The 16,524-nt window shown below is 47.1% G+C and overlaps 2 protein-coding genes across 7 annotated transcripts in view; one reads left to right on the top strand and one right to left on the bottom strand.

The window, feature by feature from the left end:
* Positions 1–14,938, bottom strand: part of ZDHHC3 (zinc finger DHHC-type palmitoyltransferase 3) — a 51,568-nt gene extending 36,630 nt beyond the window's left edge. Inside the window, exon 1 of one of the 6 annotated variants that reach the window (XM_032867816.1) lies at positions 14,691–14,938. The gene's annotated coding sequence lies outside the window, so the exon portion shown is untranslated. Of the gene's footprint in view, positions 1–1,021; positions 1,065–8,833; positions 9,167–14,690 lie in introns of those variants that run through there. The other 5 variants (XM_032867819.1, XM_032867817.1, XM_032867818.1 and 2 more) reach the window with 5 other exon arrangements.
* A 25-nt stretch (positions 14,939–14,963) lies between these two features.
* Positions 14,964–16,524, top strand: part of EXOSC7 (exosome component 7) — a 33,384-nt gene continuing 31,823 nt past the window's right edge. The window contains exon 1 of the mRNA XM_032867823.1: positions 14,964–15,078. Within this exon, the coding sequence (XP_032723714.1) occupies positions 15,022–15,078 (57 nt within the window). The 5' untranslated portion in view covers positions 14,964–15,021. The remainder of the gene's footprint in view (positions 15,079–16,524) is intronic.

Below are 16,524 nucleotides of genomic sequence, written 5' to 3' on the forward strand. Positions count from 1 at the left end.
CCTGCAGACAGGGGTGTCTGCGACTGGACCCGGGCCCAGCAGAGTCTAACATCCTAAGCTCCGTTCAATCAAAAGCCAACAAATGAAAAGCTGAAATCCCATGAAATCCTACAATGATTCCAGAGCTGATGAAAGCTCAGCATTTCGACAACTTCCACAGGTAAGCATTCTCGTAGGTTTTCCTGCTGCCATACAGGTCTGTGAGTACTAACCACACATAGTTTCCCTGGACCACAGTCATGAGATTCAAAGACGCATGGGCTCTGTCTGCTTTTTGCATTACAATGGCAGAGCTGAGCCGTTCTGCGAGACCCTATGACCGGCAAGTGTAAAAAGTCTGCTTAGTCTCTAGTGTTTTTTCCTTTAAGATTTATTTTTTTTATTTAAGTAATCTCTACACGCAACGTGGGGCTCAAACTCATGACGCTGAGATCAGGAGTCACCTGCTCCACTGACTGAGCCAGCCAGGCTCCCCCACTCTCTACCTTTATACAGAAGTTCGCCGACCCACAGTTCGAGGTGGCTGTTATCCACCAGATAAGTGAGATCTGTCTTGGCTCCAGCTTTCCCTCCAGAACAGCTCAGTGCGACAGAGATGGGTGGTTTCAACTCACCCCGCCCCACCCATGTCTGTGGCAGCATAACTTCCTGTCATCTACAGCCCAATGGTCATCTCCCTGAAACCTGGGTACTCCATCAAAGGGTTCTGTGTGGTTTTCTGAAATGGATCATCACTGAAAATAAATTTCAGAGCACTGCTCCTGCGTAGGTATTTCCAGTGATTTCATTAGGCTAGTAGTATATTCAGACCAGCTGACTGTATCCTCTCGTCAATTACTCATTCTTGATTGTACACATGGCAACAACTTGAGGAACAGACCCTTCCACCTAAGTAAATTTCCCAGTAACTGTGGCTTGTCCCTGAGCAGATATGCATTTTAACCATTAGGATGGTTAGGTGGAAATGAAAAATAAAACATGGAAGTAAAATAAAAACAGACCAAAGAAAAAGGAACTATACCTGCTCCTGTCTTAAGTACAATAGCCATCCATTTCTTTGGAATGATTTAGTTATTACCGGAACACCACTTCCTGGAGTGGGTCAGGGAATGATGTCCTCAGGAGTTGTGGAGACTCACCGAGCTCTTGGCCTCACACCAGCGGACCTGTTCAGACTACTAGAATTCCAATTCCAACATCTCCTTTGTCTGGTTCTTTGTCTTCTTCTCCCATTCCTGGCTACTATCACTTCTGTGTCTACAGTTACCAATCCCCCTGACAAACTCTCCATTTATGACCATTAATTGGCTGTGGGCTGGAAAACCAATAAAACTAAACCCAGTTTAGTTTTATTTGTTTGTAAAAGAAGGGTACTCATTTTAGGTAATAGGCCTTTAGGGAACACCTGCTGTGCTCTCCCAGCATAAGGTTCCTGTGGGCTGGAAGCCCTGTCTTTTCGTTAGCCCAGTGCCTGGCACATAGCAGCTATTTACTGTGCATTCATTACACAAATGCTCGAGTACAATGCCAGAGCGTTGGGATTCCAGGCCCACCTCTGGAGGCCCTGTTTGCTTCCTTTCAGGGGTACGGACATATCCTAGATGGTGGAGGGAGTACCAAGTGGGACTGTGAAGTAAGTGGACGGTGACTCTTATTTAAGCAACCAGAATGTTCCATCTTCAAACAATGTGGGACCAAAGAGTGTATAGAGGAGCTGTGTTCTCCCCTCACTGGTGAGGGAGAACCTGTGATCCGGGCCAGCACTCAGACAAGGGCACCCTCGGCAGAGTCAGACACCAAGTACTGAACTCAAGTTCACATTCCAACCCACACTTCAGAGTTTCAAAATATCCTGCTCAAAACCAATCAAGGCACACTGCGATAAAGAGTTTGCTTAACCCCAAGGCCACTCGAGCAATGGAAGTAACTTTCCAATAAGGATCTGTTCCTTAAATTAGCTAACTGGAAATCTGACAAGTATGGGGAAAACCTCACCTTGAACAAACAGTGCACCTTCCCTTCACTCTGCCCCTAATGACCACATTAGGAGAAGCAAATGTTGACCTTTTTTCCCTTCTATTTTGAATTAGGGAAACTCCAATCACTGGGGTTGAGGAGTGGCTCTTTACCTATGTCTGACTCCCCACGAGTCCCTTGCTTGAAGCGTTGGGTAGTACTGTTTGCTCAGGCCTCTGGGTTGTGCATACAAGGAGGCTGGTGGGTCTGGGGACCTTTAATTCTGCCCACCAGCTCACACCCTGAGAGGGGCAGCCTTCTCCAGTCCTTCCTGCGTCCCACACCTCTCACCCCATTCCCTTGCCCTGTTGGCCCTCTAAATTCTCCCGTGTTCAGTTCAGTTCAATTCAAAAACATATTTCCGGAGCAGCCACTAAGTGTAAGGAACTGTGTGGGGGGCTCACTCACAAGGGAATGCGTGTGTGCTGCCCAGGACAGGCCCTGTTGTTCCCCTCTGCCAGCTCCCAATCTGTTCAGACTAGTCTTACTTGCTTTGTTCTACTAACCAGCAAGTCCCATTTTGTTTGGCCTTGGAGCGTGGTATCTGGCAGGATTATGTGCTCACATCTTTATTTCTTGAGTGAATGGATACAGAAATCAGACCTATCCCACAATGACCCTAACATACAGGTTTCTAATGAACAGCACAATGGAGAGACAAACAGTAACGCCCCCACCCCCCAAAAAAGCCCCAAAGTCCAGAAGTGAGATCAGTAGACTTCCTCATGGCCAGGGCATTTAAAGGGAGAGGATCTGAGCAGGGCACGGAGCGAGGTGAAGCGTTCCACTCAAAGGCAGGGAGAGTGGTGACACAGTTTGTGGGGCTGGATGTCCGGGGCTGTGTGCGTGAGCATGCGCATACACAGGTTGTATTGGGAACAGGAGGTGGGGGGGCGCTAAGTGGAAATGAAGTTTAAGGTAGGGTTATGTTATGAAGGCTATGTTTAACAAGGCCTTGAGCTTCAAGGTGAGTTGGGACCTCACCCTGGAGGTACCAGGGAGGCACCCCAGTCTCTGAGGAAACTAGTTGGGCCGTAGTCATGCTATGGTATGATTGCTCTGGCAATGATAGACAGGACAAGATGAGACACACGGGAGGTCTTGGAGTCCACCAGAGGCCAACAAGCTGGGGAGACACTGAGGCAACAGGCCAGAGTTCCAGCTGGGTGGAACTGGGTTTTCTGTTCCTCTTCCGTTTTGTTTCCAAAGATAGATCTAAAACAACGATTGCTTGGCAAATTTAATTATAGTTATCTATATTGTACTGTTTTGGCCAACAGTTCTAGAGCATTAAGAAGAGTTGGCTTTGGGATGTCTGGGTGGCTCAGTCATTAAGTGTCTGCCTTCGGCTCAGGTCATGATCCCAGGGTTCTGGGATGGAGTCCCACATCGGGCTCCCTGCTCAGCGGGAAGCCTGCTTCTCCCTCTCCCACTCCCCTTGCTTGTTTTCCCTCTCTCACTGTCTATCTCTGTCAAATAAATAAATAAAATCTTAGGGGGAAAAAAAAAAGAGTTGGCTTTTTCATATGTGACTAATCCATGCCCAAAGTCATTATTCTTTTACCTGGCAGAGGAGCACACTGAGGCCCAGAAAGGCGAAGGGACTAAGCCCTGGGGATAAGGAAGTCATAGGAGGATTCTTGGTAGAGGAGGAGTTCTGGAGCTCCTTCTGGAGCTCCCTGAGCCATCCAGATGATAAGGAGCGTGTAGTATGGTGTCAGAATGACCTTCTGAGCTCTGGGCTATCCCAGCATGTGGGAATTCTAAGGAAATCATCTAGTCCTCCCCTCTAGAGTTTCAGAAGCAAAAAACTGAGAAGTGACTGAAAGTGGTGATAATTTTCTAAAACAAAAGCAAAAACAAAACCCCCTTAGAATTGCCTCCAGATCTATAACTCTCATGCTTCATCATACCTGACCACATGTGTGCTCTTCCAGTAACCCAGACAGGTGGACACAAATGTATCCAGTGAAATGTAGTCTGTGTCCTATAAACGGTGCTCTTCCAGTAACCTAGACAGGTGGACACAAATGTATCCAGTGAAATGTAGTCTGTGTCCTATAAACGCAGGATGTGGGGTACTGGGCTGGCTCTGTGGTACGCACTCGTGACTCAATTTCCACGCTGCCTATCCAACGCTGAGCAATACAAAGGGGTCTGAAAGGGCGACGCTACCATCAAGCTCCCAGGTCCCATCCCACTGTGGCCCATCAGCAGGTTGGCTAGGCTGGATGCCCAGCCAAGTGCTGGCTATTGGTGATGGCAAGAGTCCAGATGCAGTATCTATAGTTACTCATCATTTGTTGAATGAGGGGCAAATTCTTATAAACCCATCACCTGCCCTAACAAAACTGACCCAAAGCCCAGGCTTTATGCGCAAGGGTCAAAGCCATCCCGTAAAACAAACAAGTTCTGTATTTGATGTATTAGAACCCCCCCCACCCTCCCCCACAGCTGTCCATCCAACGAGTGTCCCAGGAACCACAGATCTTCTCAGACTGCCAACTTCACTGACTTTCATGAGATAAGATGTTATCCCGAAGTCCAGGATTAGTTCAGCTAGATTTAAAATCCGTAAAAGCTTCTCAAAGTACTTTCTGAGGATTACTTTCCTGAGACACCACACCCACTCACATTCTCACATCCACACAGGCATTCACACACAGCACAGAAGTAGGTTTTGGGGACTGTACAGATTAATGTAGCATTAACACACTCAACCTGTATGAAATATCTGCTTACAGACGGGCTGAATAAACTCAAAACAAGCGTTATTTTCCCTTGACTTAGAGAGAAGGGTCATCCAAATACTCCAAAATATATTTTTTTTAAGGATTCAACTTTCTGGGTTCCTCCCTACTAGGAAGAACGTATTGTTCATCTATAGTTCAACTCAATTTCATCAACTCCTTAGCTGATGTCATGAACCTCAGGAAGGCAGTAGAAACCCTTCAATAGGAGGCTTTTAACATAGGTCACCATCTGTTTCAGGTGAGTAGTTAACATTGTAATAAATCTAGTATTGTGCTGAATTGCTGTTGGGGGCGGGGTGGTGGGGAGGGCTTCTGGTATCTTCTTGAACTTGCCCTAAACATTGAATTCTCACCTAAACTAATTTTTAACTACCGTTAAAGAACTCAGTCTACCCATATACAATCACTTAAAATGTCCCCTGAAAGAAGGCAGCATCTTTTCTGGTACTTGCATCCTTTTTCTCAATTGAAATTCATTTTAACGAGTATATCAATAACCTTCTATAGTTTAACAGAGGAGACGGGGAGATGGAGAGGAGAAGTGAGTTGGGGGAAATTGGAGGGGGAGATGAACCCTGAGAGACTGTGGGCTCTGAGAAACAAACTGAGGGTTCTGGAAGGGAGGGGGATGGGGGGTTGGGTGAGCCCGGTGGTGGGTATTATGGAGGGCACATATTGCATGGAGCACTGGGTATAGTGCATAAACAATGAATTCTGGAACATTGAAAAGAAATAAAGAATAAAAGAAAAAAATAACCATCTATGGTTTAAATCCTGTCTCAAAAATACAATGTTTGCCACTTTTAGAACTTCTCACACTGCAGAGCGATAGACTTAAAAGCATTCAAAAGGCAGCCCTACAACTTCAAAGATAAATGAATGGTCCATGTCCTAGAAGCTTTAGAAAGGTATCTGAAGTAGAAAACCAATTTATCTGAGTTACAATTCTCTTAATTTAATTTGTGTAAGGATCCAAAAGGATTGTAAATTTTATACACATTTTTAGAGGGTTCTCAGAGAAAGAAAGAATGAACCATGAATCACTATGTTTGAAATATTTCACTAAAAAAAAAAAAAAAGAATGAATCACCGAACTTTCTCTTCTAAAAGGTAAGGGTGTGGTTCGAAGGAAAGGTGCCTTATCATCTGCATCACAACCTGCCAGCCAAGGAAGGCGTCCAGGCAGGCAGAATGCCCTGGCCTGTTCTAGAAGATCTTTACCGACAAGTCTACACCACTCTCTGCGGGAGGATCCTGTCCTGCTCTGCCTGTCTCTTGTCTTCTGACATACTCAATGTTCAATAAAACACTAAAAAAAGGGGCACCTGGGCGGCTCAGTGGGTTAAAGCCTCTGCCTTCGGCTCAGGTCATTATCCCAGGATCTTGGGATGGAGCCCCGCATCGGGCTCTCTGCTCAGCAGAGAGCCTGCTTCCTCCTCTCTCTCTGCCTGCTTCTCTGCCTACTTGTGATCTCTGTTTGTCAAGTAAATAAATAAAACCTTAAAACAAAAAAACACCAAAAAAAAAAAAAAGTAAAAAAGTAAAACATCACACTCCCAAACCAAACACTATAAACAATAAGGTTCACCAAGAAGACCAGATAGGGGTCGTAAGTTAAATTTTCCTTCTGGCCTCCTAACCTTCGTATAAAACAGACTCATGTGCGCGCTCAGACTTCTTAATACTAGGCCTGCATTTCAGAACGAAGTCTGGGATTTGGACAGCGAATGGATGCTAACAGTTCTCTTACTTATCACAATGGACTATTATACTACAAGTGGCCAGATCACCAACTCCTGACTTTCTAAATCTACTTAAAAAAAAAAAAAATACACACCTGATGCGGGACACAAAGGCAGAATAGGAATTATTAATTCCTTACCACCTACAGCCCACTGACAAGTCCTTGAAACAGGCAGAGTGACCTTCCTCCAGGGACTAAACTGCCTCAATATTGATACTCTGCGAAGCGCAAAAGGCATCTTGATCTTAGCCCAATCCCCAGCATTCTGTAAGTTTACTTTAACATAAAAATTCCCTTGGAAATTTCCTTTATCAGATATATGTTGGCAATCATCCCAAGCATATGACCCACCCATATACATACCCATATACATCTGAAGGGTCTCCAAGAGTGAGTTTCTACTAAACAGCAATAAACGACCTCTCCTAACAATAGCTAGGCCCCCAGGAACCTGGAAACCTTGTTTCCAAAATACCCGGGAGGTTTACACTATCCCTAACCCCCTCCCATCTTGAAAGTATATGATGGGCCACTCCTCATGATCCCGGGGTGGCTCTTTCTGCCCACGGTCTGTCCCCTTGCTTTAAATAAAACCACCTGTTTGCACCAAAGACGTCTTAGAATTCTTTCTTGGCCCTCGGCTTGGAACTCTAACGTCTTTCCTACATCACATCCACATGGAGGATGCCATAATACAGGTCACAAACATTGGGGATCCGTAGAAACTACACTCGTTTGGGTAACACAGTCTATTTTCCCCTTTTATAGGTGTACTTTATGATATGTTGTAACAATGAGGAAAATTAATGAGACTTTAAAACAGGACCATGTGTACCATGAACTGGTTAAAAAAAATCACCATCTGGGTCAGAATTTTAGAGCTGGAAGAAACCTTCAAGACCATCTATTAGATTTGAGCCAAACTCCTTCTGTTCCATAGATGAAGAAATCCAAATCTGTCTGAGACTCTGTCTAAAAGTTTTAGACAAAACATGCAGCGCTGTCTCCAGGAATGGAGATGGGCACCAACATGAACCAAATGCCTATGATGACTGACTTAGATAATGCAGCTCATTGTAATTCTTACAAAAATCCAGCACCTCAACCTTCTTACACCTCAACCCAGTGAGATGCAGAAGTCTTGGGTAATATTCCCAAAGTCACACAGAGCAAGGGAGTGGTAAGGCCAGGACTCAAAACCAGCTCTGTCTGCCACCATAGACCACAGTCTGAGCACAGCACGTGACTTTCTTTTCCCAGAGCGGGAGGGGAGGAATGACCACGAGTTCTGCTTCCTACTCCCTCACACAGTTCATGGACCCCAGGAAAAGTCACTTCAGCTTCGCTTTGATGGCTTCGTCTCTAAAGTGACTGGGAAGGACTAGATCTCTAAGATTCGTGACTTCTTTTGAAAAAAACCCAAGAAATGGACCCTAAACAGACATTCCTTTCACTAGCTCCTGGAAGCCTACTGTACCTGTTCTTTAAAAAAAAAGTTTTTTTTTTTTCTTTCTTTTCTGTGCTATTTGACTGATATCTGGCAGCCGTCTCTTCAACGGATCTCGACACCGCCCCCCAGACTACCTTACACACACTGGGCCTGAAACACTCAGCCTTTGAGAAAGAGACTAGCAAGGTTTACCTGCCCTCATCCAAACTAGATGAGTAAAAAAATGAAGCTCTAGGAGTGAGCTGAAGGTCCATAAAACGGTTAGACAGGTGACTACCCACCCCCCTTCAGTTTATCAGACCGAACTTGCCCCAGGCTTGTGCAGCCATCTCCCTGCATTCCAGAAGTCTGCAACCCAGCAACAAAATCTTTTCAAGGGCAACAATGTATCATCAACCCAGCTGCCTTTAACAACACTGCTTGTCCATGATTGTGTTACTCTCACAGTATGTGAGCCTCTCCTAATCAGGTCCACTGGCCTCTGGCAGGGTAGATTCCCAGCTGGGCCTTCTGCCTGGCTCCTGCCACAGTGGGGGGCATGCTGAATCTAAGAGTGGGGCCCCAATTCTTCCTAGGTGTCTACTACCCCGCAGACACTGAGCTGAGTGCCAGACACGTCTTCTCTTTGCTCTTCCTTGTAAATATAAACCCTGGCTTTCCCATGCCCTTTTGCAGAAGGGAAACTGAGGCATGGAGAGATATGCCTAAGCTCATACTCTAAAGAAGCAATGGAGAGGGTACATTCCCCAGACTGCTCTCATTCCAGAGCCTGCTTTTTACTCCTCATTGCAACCACTAATTTTGCCCCCGTAACCAGAAAACAAAGGGAAAGGTGCGCCGGTGCCTCAGCCATGACCTTGGGTTACTTACTGTTTGGCTCTCTTGCCCACACATGGTTATGTTGAGATGGTGCTAGTGGATGGGTCATGCGTGGCAGCGTTCACAGGCCACAGGCCTGAACTTAAGCATTCTGTCCTCTAAGGCGGGGCCCTGGCTGAACACCAGCCAACATTTGGAAGGACTGATCCTGCCTTAATCTAGGAAGCAGGAGGTATGTGAAACTTCAGCGGGGACAGTCACCCTTGGACTGAGTCCCTAAAATCTGCTTCTGTTGGAGAATGCTTCTTGGGGGGCTAAGTTCCAGCACGCTGCTTTTTCGGAGAGAGCGCCCACCCATGCTAGGCAGAGACCAACCATCAAAGGGTCCCACCCGAGGTCCTGAAAATGGCACCTGCCCCCACATTGTGCCATGGCAGACATGCAGCCACTGTGACATCACCCAGGCAAGCACTTGGCTTTTTTAGGGACTAAAAGCAGAAGGCCCGTGGAAGGATCTAAGATTGAGGGGAGAGCAAGAGAACCAGTTACTGCAATGGCACTGGGAGCAAGAAGGGAAGCCATACAGCTTTAGATCCCTGCTGATGCCTTTCATCCCCGGCACCCGTAGGTGCCACACCAGAGCGGAGCCTTGGGGAAGACCCTGGGACCAAGGAACCGGCTGTCCACATCCACGGCCCGTGAACAGGCTCTGTCACATCCATCTAGGGCTTCGGAGACAGAAGGGAGGCCAGTGCTAAGTTAAAACAGACTGGCTTGGGGTCAAGAGGCCACAGTTCTACTCCCCTTCCTGCGGCCACTACCACCTGATTTCTGGCCAAAGAGTTGCCCTCCCTGGGCCTCGGTGGCCTCACCTCTAAAATGAGGGAAGACTGAGCTGCATGCCGAGATCCCCTGCAGGATTGAGATTCTGAATCCTCTGTTCTCAGGAGCAAATTCAATATTTTGTTAATTTCTTGGATTTTTATATGTTTACCAAAAGCATCCCTTAACTTCCTTTCCCTGTTCTTTCTTCATATAAAGAAATCCACCAATAACTGTTAGGCATTTTCCTGAGCATGCTCAGTTTTCCAAACAATTATCATTTCCTTTTGTTAATTCACTTTTTTTTTTTTTTCAGAGTGGAAAAAGCACTACCAAAATGCATCAAATATTACTAAGTGGTGAGAGAGAAATCTTTAAAAGTGAAGCAGGACGTGTATCCGTGATTGGTTCTGAGTTTTACCATCTTGGTAAGATACACATTTTAGGGTAAGATGAGGCTTAGAACAGTTAAGAGATTTGCTCTTAGGGGCGCCTGGGTGGCTCAGTGGGTTAAAGCCTCTGCCTTCGGCTCAGGTCATGTTCCCAGGTTCTTGGGATCGAGCCCCGCATCGGGCTCTCTGCTCAGCTGGGAGCTTGCTTTCCCCTCTCTGCCTACTTGTGATCTCTGTCAAATAAATAAATAAAATCTTAAAAAAAAAAAAAAAGAGATTTGCTCTTAAAAAAATCACAAAAAATGATCTGTGGCAAAGCCCAGATCACTGGAATAGACACCCAGTAGTCTTTGTGCCAAAAGATCTTGTCTTATCTTCCTAATCATCTTGCCTTTCTAGATTTTTTTGTTGCTATTTCTCAGTTTAGAAATGTACGCTTTGTCCACAGCCACATTAGAAGTTGCTGCAACAGAACTGTGGCCAGAATTGCATCTGTCCCACTAGGCTTATTTTTCTAAGGTGAGATATTTATCCCACCGAAAGGAATTCTGTCCCCACAGACCCTGACCAGGAGAAATGCCTGTCTCAGGTAGCCCAGAAACATCCAGAGTTCAACTGCCAAGTTTCTACATAACAGAAAGCTTACAGTTTGGAGTAGACTATGAAAAGATGGAGTTTTCCTGGTATTTCCTGGCATTTCTTGGATGGATAACTGAATCAGGTGGGACAGGGAACTGAAGCCTTCTTACCTTCGCAGTTGAGAGCCAGGAATAACCTGGCCATTTGTCTCTGGAAATCTGCTTCCAAAGAGGAAAGCAAGTGATTAAAAACATGCAAACACAAGAAGAAACTAGAGGCAGCGTGGCATTTGCTTCTCCCCTTCCCCCCAAGCAGGTCAATACCCGGACTTCACTCCTCCATTTCTATCCAGATTCTGGGGCTATTAGCATGAGTATGCGTGTTTAAGTATTTCCAGACTTGCTAATCAGAATATGTGACCCCCCCAACCCTTTGTTCACACATGCCCTAATGAAAGATGTGAGAAGCACCCTGCTACCTTCTCAAACGGAAACACACACGAAGACCATTCCTCTATATGAGAATAAGCTTTACTGATGGAGTCCTATCAGTTTTTCTGCCACTGTAATTAAGAGCTGTAATTTCTGGAAAAGCAACACAGCCACAGACCTGCCTGCATGACTGACAGGTTATTTATATCGAGTGTTTCTTCAGACATGGCACAGGCAGGACAAATCAAAGTGTTTAAAGGAGACAGATCCATAGGGAAAATAAGTTACTTGCATTTGCTTTTCTGCAGTTTCGGGCTAATTGTGAAAATGCAAAGGTAAAGGCTTGGCACTTGGCTGCCTCTCTTTGAGCCTGGGAAGACGCTCCCCTGCTGGTCTTTCAAGAAATCCCTGCAACTTCAGCACCATGGACTCTGCGTTGCCCCAAGCTCTTCTGTAACTGGCTTTTACTGCTTTAATTAACCAAGGTTAGGTGGGACAGATTTATTCCACCGCTGTAATGTCATTGTTGTCTGTTAGTGGCTAATAGCAGCTCTTTATCTCTCATCCTTGATGCCTGGCCTGCACAATTAGCACCTTATTACAGGTCGGCCTCATGTCTAATTACCACACTGGCTCAATTGGGCACTTTATTTCACTGTCTTGTTTATGTGCTAGTTTGAGTGCCTGGGCTCTCCAGCTACAGCAAATCCTCAACTCCTTTTAGGCAGGTGTGTTTTCAGCTTCCCATCTCTTTGAGTCCACAAGAACACTAGACACTCACAGGCATGCAAACAAATACCTCCTGTTTGAAGAGCTTCTAGATGTCTATTCTGGGAGTAAGGCACATGGTTGGCATCAGGGTCTCCATGCCTCGCTCCATCATCCGTCCCAGATCCAACAGCCTTCTCTGTTGTTGAGGGCTCTTCTCAGCTACTCTGAGTTAAGCTCCACTTGGCTTGTATGTAACCTTTTCCCTTATCCGAAAGGGGAGGCTGAAACACACATAGCGAGCGTCCCCTCCGCACCATGTTTGACATTCCTTTAGAAGAAGGAGTCAAGGGATGTGAATTTATGGTTGAACAGACTCCCTGCTTTTGGAATAAAAACTAACTAACAGCCTACAGAGCAGTTAACAATTCCATAACTAAACAGGCCTCCTTCACCGAATACTCGGACAAATGAAGTGTAGTCTGGTGAGGAGACCACATAAGGGGATGGTTAGAACTGCAGGTATGGGAGTTATTGCCTGGTCTCAAACCCCAGCTCGGGCACTTTTTAGTCATGTGACCTGTGACCTTGATCAAGACAATCAACCTCTCTGCACCTCAGCTTCCCAATCTGTAAAATAGGGATAACGGTACTTGCCTCATAGGGCTCATGTGAGGACTGAATCAGTTAATCATTGTAAAGTGCTTTAGAACAGTGCTTGGCACTTAATAAGCACTACGTAAGTTAATGTTAAATAAAATTTACATAGTAAGAGGTTCAGAATGGACAGGCTTACAAAACATAGCCCCCCCACCCTTGCCCTCAAGAATCTCTCGATAGAAAAACATGTTGGTTTTATAGACTAAGGTGTTATTCTTGGCTTCTTGATTTTCTGGCTAACATGCCTTCTTTGACTTCAATAAACCAAAAAAGAACTCCGAATTTATGAGTTTTAAAAATGTGTAATGCATTATCACAACAAACATGATAAAAAATGTTCTGCCAGCATTGATATGTAACAGTTACTGAATGTGTCATTGTTTTAGCAGAGAACTGAAAATAAACATTCTGCTGTTTACACCTCTCAGACCTACTTAGCCTAACATGTCAGACATCATTCATAAAATTATTTAGCAAATACTGCCAACTCTTCTCCAGCAAGGAACCTTTAGTCAATTGTCAGGGGAATGGTTCAAGTTTGCGTTCTATATTTTCAAAGACATATTGAAAGATCTTTATATAAAGATGATTCCATGATATCCAAACTCAGACTCTTTCTGTCTTTTCTGATCTGTCCATTTGCTGCCACTTTTAAAATCTACAATTCTCTTAGTTATCTAGCTACTAAAACTCCATGTTCAGGGTCTTTACTTTCTGAGCAATCTCTAGAACAGAATATCATTTCTAACATCAGCAGCGCCTTATTATCTCATCACAAAGCTCCTCACATAGAAACCAGGTGTCCAACCACACAAAGATTCCTATGTGCCCCAACAGGTGGGGCACCTGTGCTTTCATTCGGAAGAAAAGCCTTCCGGCTTCACCTCTCCCAGTCTCCCTGGAGGGCCAAGTCCAACCCTGCAGGATGTCTTCCCTGTAGGTATACCTATAAGAGAACTATGGAGACATAAGAAGCAACTCATGTCCAGTCTACTAAGTGATTATTTATTTTGGAACCCAGCAGTTTACAGCTTAAAAATATGGGCAGGTACTTCTTCCCTTTACCCTCCTCTGACCCACCTCCCTAATCCCACTGTATTCATGGGTGCCACCACTATAGTTCTTAACCATTTTCTGTGGTTATGTTGACCCTAGAGCCTTTCCCTCTGCCTGGGGAGCTACTCTGGGCAGAAGTCGTGTTTTGCTTGTCTTAGTGTTCCAAAGTTGGCCCAAAGCCCATCCATAGTAAGCTCTCAATAGTCACCTATGAGACAGTATCGAAGCTACTAGCAAAGAAATACATTCTTCAGATGATCAAGCTGTCAAGGATTACTGTATTTTCACTTTTCAGAACAGGGAGGCTCCTTAAAAGAGGGAATTTGGAAAAGTCGTCAGACACCCTTGCTTCAGTCACTCTGGGTTAACTTTCCCCCATTTATCCACATGACCTCTTTAAAATCTGTACCATACCTTATCTTGCCTTGCCTTATTGGGTTCCTGCAGTGACCCTATATTCACCTTGTGGGTATCCCTTCTGGATATCCAAGGCCCATACTCCAACTTGGCCACAGCCAGGGCTGGGATTCCCGCACAACCCCCCCCCCCGCCCCGCCCCCCGCAGCTGTCTACAGCTCCCAGCGACCACACCATCAAGCCGAGGCTTCCAGCCATCGCTGGGAAGCACTGGGGACGCCTGGACACTGTGCCCCTGGCCAGCACCAGCTACCAAGACTCTGCCCCCTCCTCTCTTTGGGATAATGCTCCAGCGACCACCTGGGGCAAGGGGAAATCCTGCAACGTTCGGGGTCACAGTCTGGTCAGCCCGAGAGAGTGGGCAGGGGTGGAATCCTTGGGGTGGAGTGAGGACGCCCTGGGACTACTGGGCACTCACTCCCGGCCCCGACCCTCCCCACCCAGAACGAAGGAAAGAGGGCTTCACCGCCTCTTCTTTTCGCGCATCCTAGGGACTAGGGAAATGCGGGACGGAGGGATGGGGGTGGGGGAAGAGGGGAGGAGAGCAAGGAGACAGCCCCTCAGGCCAATCATGACATCCGCCTCCCCTCGCTCAGGGTCGGTCGGTCTCTCTTTGAGGACCTTCCTCTTTCTCTCAGGTCTCTCCTCTCTCTCTCTCTTTCTCTCTCTCTCTCACACACACCACACACACACACACACACTCGCTCTGCTACTTCAACTCTGGCTCTGAGCAAACTGCGACGCGCGCCTCTCCCACTACAAGTCCTAAGCTCCGGCCCCGGCCCGCGCCTCTGGCCTCACCCCAGCCTTTTCACTCAACCCCAGTTCCCCCTCCCAACTGACCGTGAAGCCGGAGGCAGTTCCCCAGTCCCAGGCCCCCGGTGGGGCTCTCGCCGCCGCCGCCGTCGCCTCCCCTTGCAGCCCCTGACCCGGAACCCGGCCTCGGGCTGCAGCGATGGCTCCCCGGCACGAGGCGCCGCGGCTTCCTGGACTCGTCCAGACACGGGGCGGCGCGCAGGAGAAGCCCATCGAGCTGCCGGCGGTGGCGGCAGCGGCGGTGGCTGCAGGAGCGGCCGCCGCGCAGGTTGATGACGCAGGGCGCGTGGTGGGGGGCGCTATCCGCGCCCGGGCGACGCGAGCAGATGACGTGCGACGAGCGGAGCGGCTCGGCAGCATGGCGTCCGTGACGCTGAGCGAGGCTGAGAAGGTGTATATCGTGCACGGCGTTCAGGTAGCTGAGCCGCGGCGTCAGCCATCGGGTTCCCCTGGCATTGCGGGTGGCGGCGCGCCCTCGGTTCCCTCGGGAGGCGTGCTGGGTTTACCTGGTCATTAGACAGCTCTGCAGCCGGCGTTTGCAGCCCGAAGCCGGCAACGGGAGTCTCTTTAGGATCCCACCGCGAGGGTGCACTTAGGGCTGTGTGCGTACTTGAAACCTGCCAGGTCTACAAGGTTCCCAACCTGGGTGGGAAGGCGGTCCCTGAGGCCTTTACTTAGCGAGGGAGCACCGCCCCCAGGGCCGTCTTTTCAGCTTGAGGGAGTCGCATCCCTGGGCCGAGCCTCACTTTTCTCTGCTAGGAAATGGGGGTTGGCAGGAGGCTTCAGGACCGCTGTTCCTTACCTCGTGGTTGGGAAGCACAGGGAGAGAAGGCAGTGAGGGGAAAGCGCTTTGGAAATATAAATAAATATATTACATATATTCCCCCTTACAAATAAAGGGGGAAGAATGTTTAAAAAGCAGCTCTACAGCCAGTGGCACTTAGTTTTGCAGTGGATTATTAAGATCCTTAGAGGCAGCTGTAACTATATTCAGATCTTCTGTGGTCAGTTTTCTGCCCTTGAAGCAAAGACCACTCCTGAGCGAGATTGGAGAATGTTGGGTGTAATGAGCTACCAAGGAAAGCCAAGTGTGTCCTTCTTGTTTGTAACCTACCCAGGTTAGAGACATCCCCAGATGTCTTGGTGAATCCTGACCAGAATCCTGTTCTTGCCTGTAGAGGCCTAATCATTTTGTGTTTTACTTTTCACATACAGTGGAGTATGGCCAAATTCAGCTTCTGGCATCCCCTTTCCCTCAGCCATTGATTTCTTTATTATTTCAAAGATGAATAAAGTAAAGGCAATGGAATGTAACATATATGCTAAGGGAGTGGTATAGTTAGTGGAGGTCAAAGGAGCTATACAATATTGGGGACTGTGATGCTCCGAAGTCTTCCCTAAGGAGGTGGAATTGCTCCCTTAAATCCATGTCAAGTGTCCCTCCTTTGTGTTTTCAGGACTCCGTATTCGTTCAATCGACCTAGAACTAAGCTAGACTCAAGGGATGAGAAGGATCCTGCCCTTATATAGTTCCTATGCTAGAAGGAGGAGACAAATTGTAGATCTGTTTGTGTGCCTGTATGTAAAATTGTACTGATGGCTGTGAACGAAGAAGAAGTCAGGGACCTGATCTAGTCCAGGAAGTCAGGGGAAGCGTCCCTAAGGAAATAACATTTGAAATGAGCTCTCAGCATGCTTAAGCATTAAATAGGCTTGAGCCTTCCTGGAGGCAGAGTTGCTGAATCTGCAGGCTCTCAGGTGGAGGAGGTGTGAAGCCACAGGGGTGGGCTGGGGGTGGTGGTGGTAGATCAGGTTATTGAGGTGGCTAGATGCCTGATCCTAGAGGGTTTGGAGGTTTGGA

This window comes from Lontra canadensis, unplaced genomic scaffold, assembly GCF_010015895.1.
Source record: "Lontra canadensis isolate GAN:19392208 unplaced genomic scaffold, GSC_riverotter_1.0 scaffold35, whole genome shotgun sequence".
NCBI classification, from domain to species: Eukaryota; Metazoa; Chordata; class Mammalia; order Carnivora; family Mustelidae; genus Lontra; species Lontra canadensis.